Genomic DNA, 3,136 nt, shown 5'->3' on the forward strand with positions numbered 1-3,136 from the left:
CTGTTTCCTTCTTGGGGATGGGAGGTCTCATCTTGATCCCTTCTGGTTTGGGGAGGCCTGGGAAGCTCTGCACAAATGTGTTGGAGGATGCTCGTGGCAATGGCAATAATCTCATCTGGAGCTCTTCTCTTTGCAGGTGGACGACGCGATGCTGATGTTCGACAAGACAACCAACCGACACCGAGGTGAGAGCGGTCTTCTGGCTGTAGGAGAGGGAACTGCGGAGGGTTTGCCTCCTGCCTTGCGTAGGGAGGAGGGGTTAGTATCCCAGCAGCAGGACGTGCGGGTCGCAGCTGCTCTTTATCTTGCCTCCAGTTGCCCCATCCTTTTGCATCTGCATCCTTTACCAGTGTCCCTTGCAGCACAGAGAGCTTTTGTCCAGTGCGTTTCCTGTGCTGTAAACTCGCCGAGTTGCAGATATGTGAGAGGAGGCGGCCCCCTCCCCTGCCCGCTTACCTCCGTGGCTCCAGCCCGCAGTGTGTGTCTTACCTTGTCCCGAGTAATCTGAGCTCTGGGAAAGCTGACACGAGAGCCTGAAGAGTGCCTGCCTCTCGCCCTTCCTCGGCCCGGAGCCCGCTTGTGCTCCCAGGTCACCTTTTCTTACCCGAGTCTTGCTGGTGGAGTCTGGTTACAGGATGGGAGCAAGGCTCTAATATTTGTGCTATCCGGACCCAGCCCACCCATGGGCGTCCCTGCCTCCCGCTTTCCCAGTGAGTCTTCAGACTGATTGCCCCGGAGCGTGGCAGGGCTCGACACTAGCAAGCATTGCATCAGCTCAGAGATTTATTGGCCACAACTTAACCTGCAAATTTAGCTTTGGTGTCTTCCAAATCAGGGCCAGTAACAGCCCTGTGCTGGGCTACTCTCGTGTCTGTGTGTTGTTTGAACCACTTCCAAGCACCTCTGCCCCCGGATCAGTGAGGGAACGCTCCCTTCTGCTCTTGCTACACTGTGTGCCCTTCAGGTTTCTTCTTTTTTCTAAAGCCATTAAATCTACTCTGATTGCCTGGCCTAGGATGTTGTTCCAGCTTCATCTTAAAGAGGAAGAAGTGTTAACCCCTGTTCCTCCATGGATGCCCCCCAGTCACTAGTCCAATTAAAGAGTTGCCGGGCGTTTCGGAAGGAGCAGGGAGGGCTGCTAGCCACTGTGTCGGCAGCGTGGGGCTCTGTCCAGGGCGCAGCAGGCTTGGTGGGGGTCTGATGGGGCTCAGGACTGGTTTCGGCATCAGGGTTTTGCTCTTGAACTCCCGAGCCCCTCTGCTCGTGGGTGTTGAGATGAATGGTGTGTAACTACCTGGGCACAGACAGACAAAGGAGTTTATGGAGAGAGAGTTTTCTGGCAGTATGGAGAAAAACTGGGGTTCTGGGCAGCAGATCTCTGTCTGTTTTTAAAAGTTATTTTAAAGCACCATGGAATTGGCCAGTTCTGGAAAGCGGAAGGCTCTGCTTAATCCCAGCTTTCTTGTAAGGCAAGCTTAAAGACATCCTCCCACCTGCCTCAGTTTTCCGGAAGCGGCTGCAGTCAGCTGAGAGGAGTTTAGTCTGCCCACCGGAGCTAGTCTTTGCCAAAACTGTCAGCAAAGGGGTTGGTGAGAGAAAGGAGGTGTGAGTTTGGGCCAGAGGCCAGGAACATCCTGTCCTGTTTTACCCCAGATACTAACCTTACTTTGGTGAAACTTTACAAATCGCTTTGCTCGTGTGTATCTGTCTTGCTCTGTACAACCGCTTTGCTGATATTTGCCTGCTTATACAAGGCTTTATGACTGGTGACTGAAGAGGAAACGTGCAGGGTGTTACTGCTGGTGGGTGCGTTTAGCGAGGATGGTGATGTCCTGGCAAGCAGCTGTTCATTTCTCCACCGACTTTCTTTGTGTGAGCGTCTGTCTGCTGGGATCCTCCCGAGTATTATCAGCCATGTGGTTTGCCTTGCAAATAGCAAAGTTTAAAAAAAAATACACTTCATTTTGAGAGCAGTTGGGTTCAGAGAGGGTGGGAAGTACAGGATGAGGAGGAAAAGGGAATCTATAAGGGGATGCTCCTGTTCTTCTTGTGCATAAAAGCAGGATTTGCTGGAGAGGGAAGATGAGTGACAGCTGTTTTAGAAAGGGCTGATTATACCATCCTAGAAGCCTGTGGGTCCTTCTCTTCTGCCAATAAAAGGACATGGGTAGTGCATGCAAATGGTCCAGAGCTCTGACCTGATCAAGGAGTTTTGCCTTTTCTTCAGGTTTTGGGTTTGTCACATTTGAAAGTGAAGACATTGTGGAAAAAGTGTGTGAAATCCACTTCCATGAGATCAACAACAAAATGGTGAGTGTCTGAGGCAGAACCTGGGGGAGAAGGGACAGAGACATGGGATGGAGAAGGGGGCAATGGCACAGGGGCAGGGTGTGAGGCACTGGGGTCCCAACGCACTTTCTCTGCAGTGGGGAATTGGATTGAGTCTTTTCCCCAAAATCACAGCAGCCAGTCTGAGAAAGAAACTCGCAGTGTGGAGGTGAACCAGGACAATACTGAGCTTTCAAGGAGAAGAGCTAACTGTAACGAGGAACTGTGCAGTACTTCGAGGTTTCAAAGTTACATGAAACCTCTTGGTGGCCTGGGAAGGGGGCAGGTTTTACCTTCATTCAGAAATGAGGAAAATTAGGCTTCAAGGCCCTGGTGCAGGGCCAGGCAGAATGTCAAGGGCAGACCAGGAGGAGAAAAGCAGTGTCTGAGCTCCCCATTGCCTGTGGTGGCTGCAGAGCGAGAGGGAAGGCTGGCAGCATGCAGGCCAGAGGCAGGGACGCAAGGGAAGGACAGCAGGATGGGCTGCTGGCAGTGGCCGGGGCTAGGGAGTGCCGTCACGGCGGGCAGCCTACCTCTGTGGCAGCGCCCTGTGCCGGTGGCGGCTGAGCCTGATCCTTACTTTCTTGTGGCAGGTGGAGTGTAAAAAAGCCCAGCCGAAGGAGGTGATGTCCCCAACGGGCTCGGCACGAGGGCGGTCCCGAGTCATGCCTTACGGGATGGATGCCTTCATGCTCGGGATCGGCATGCTGGGTAAGCCCAAGGACAGATCTCCTGCCCAGCTCCCGGTCGTGCCAGGCAGCAGCTTAGAGGTTTTATTCCGAGAGCGGGCAGGGCGGCCAAGGGCAGC

The 3,136-nt window shown here is 53.4% G+C and overlaps 1 protein-coding gene across 1 annotated transcript in view; it reads left to right on the forward strand.

Annotated features, from left to right (window-relative positions):
- Positions 1–3,136, forward strand: part of MSI1 (musashi RNA-binding protein 1) — a 30,989-nt gene that overhangs the window by 17,816 nt on the left and 10,037 nt on the right. The window contains exons 5-7 of the mRNA XM_009330813.1: positions 137–185; positions 2,228–2,310; positions 2,922–3,039. Coding sequence (XP_009329088.1) covers positions 137–185; positions 2,228–2,310; positions 2,922–3,039 — 250 coding nt within the window. The remainder of the gene's footprint in view (positions 1–136; positions 186–2,227; positions 2,311–2,921; positions 3,040–3,136) is intronic.

The sequence above is a fragment of the Pygoscelis adeliae genome, unplaced genomic scaffold (genome assembly GCF_000699105.1).
Source record: "Pygoscelis adeliae isolate BGI_AS28 unplaced genomic scaffold, ASM69910v1 Scaffold358, whole genome shotgun sequence".
Classification (NCBI taxonomy): Eukaryota; Metazoa; Chordata; class Aves; order Sphenisciformes; family Spheniscidae; genus Pygoscelis; species Pygoscelis adeliae.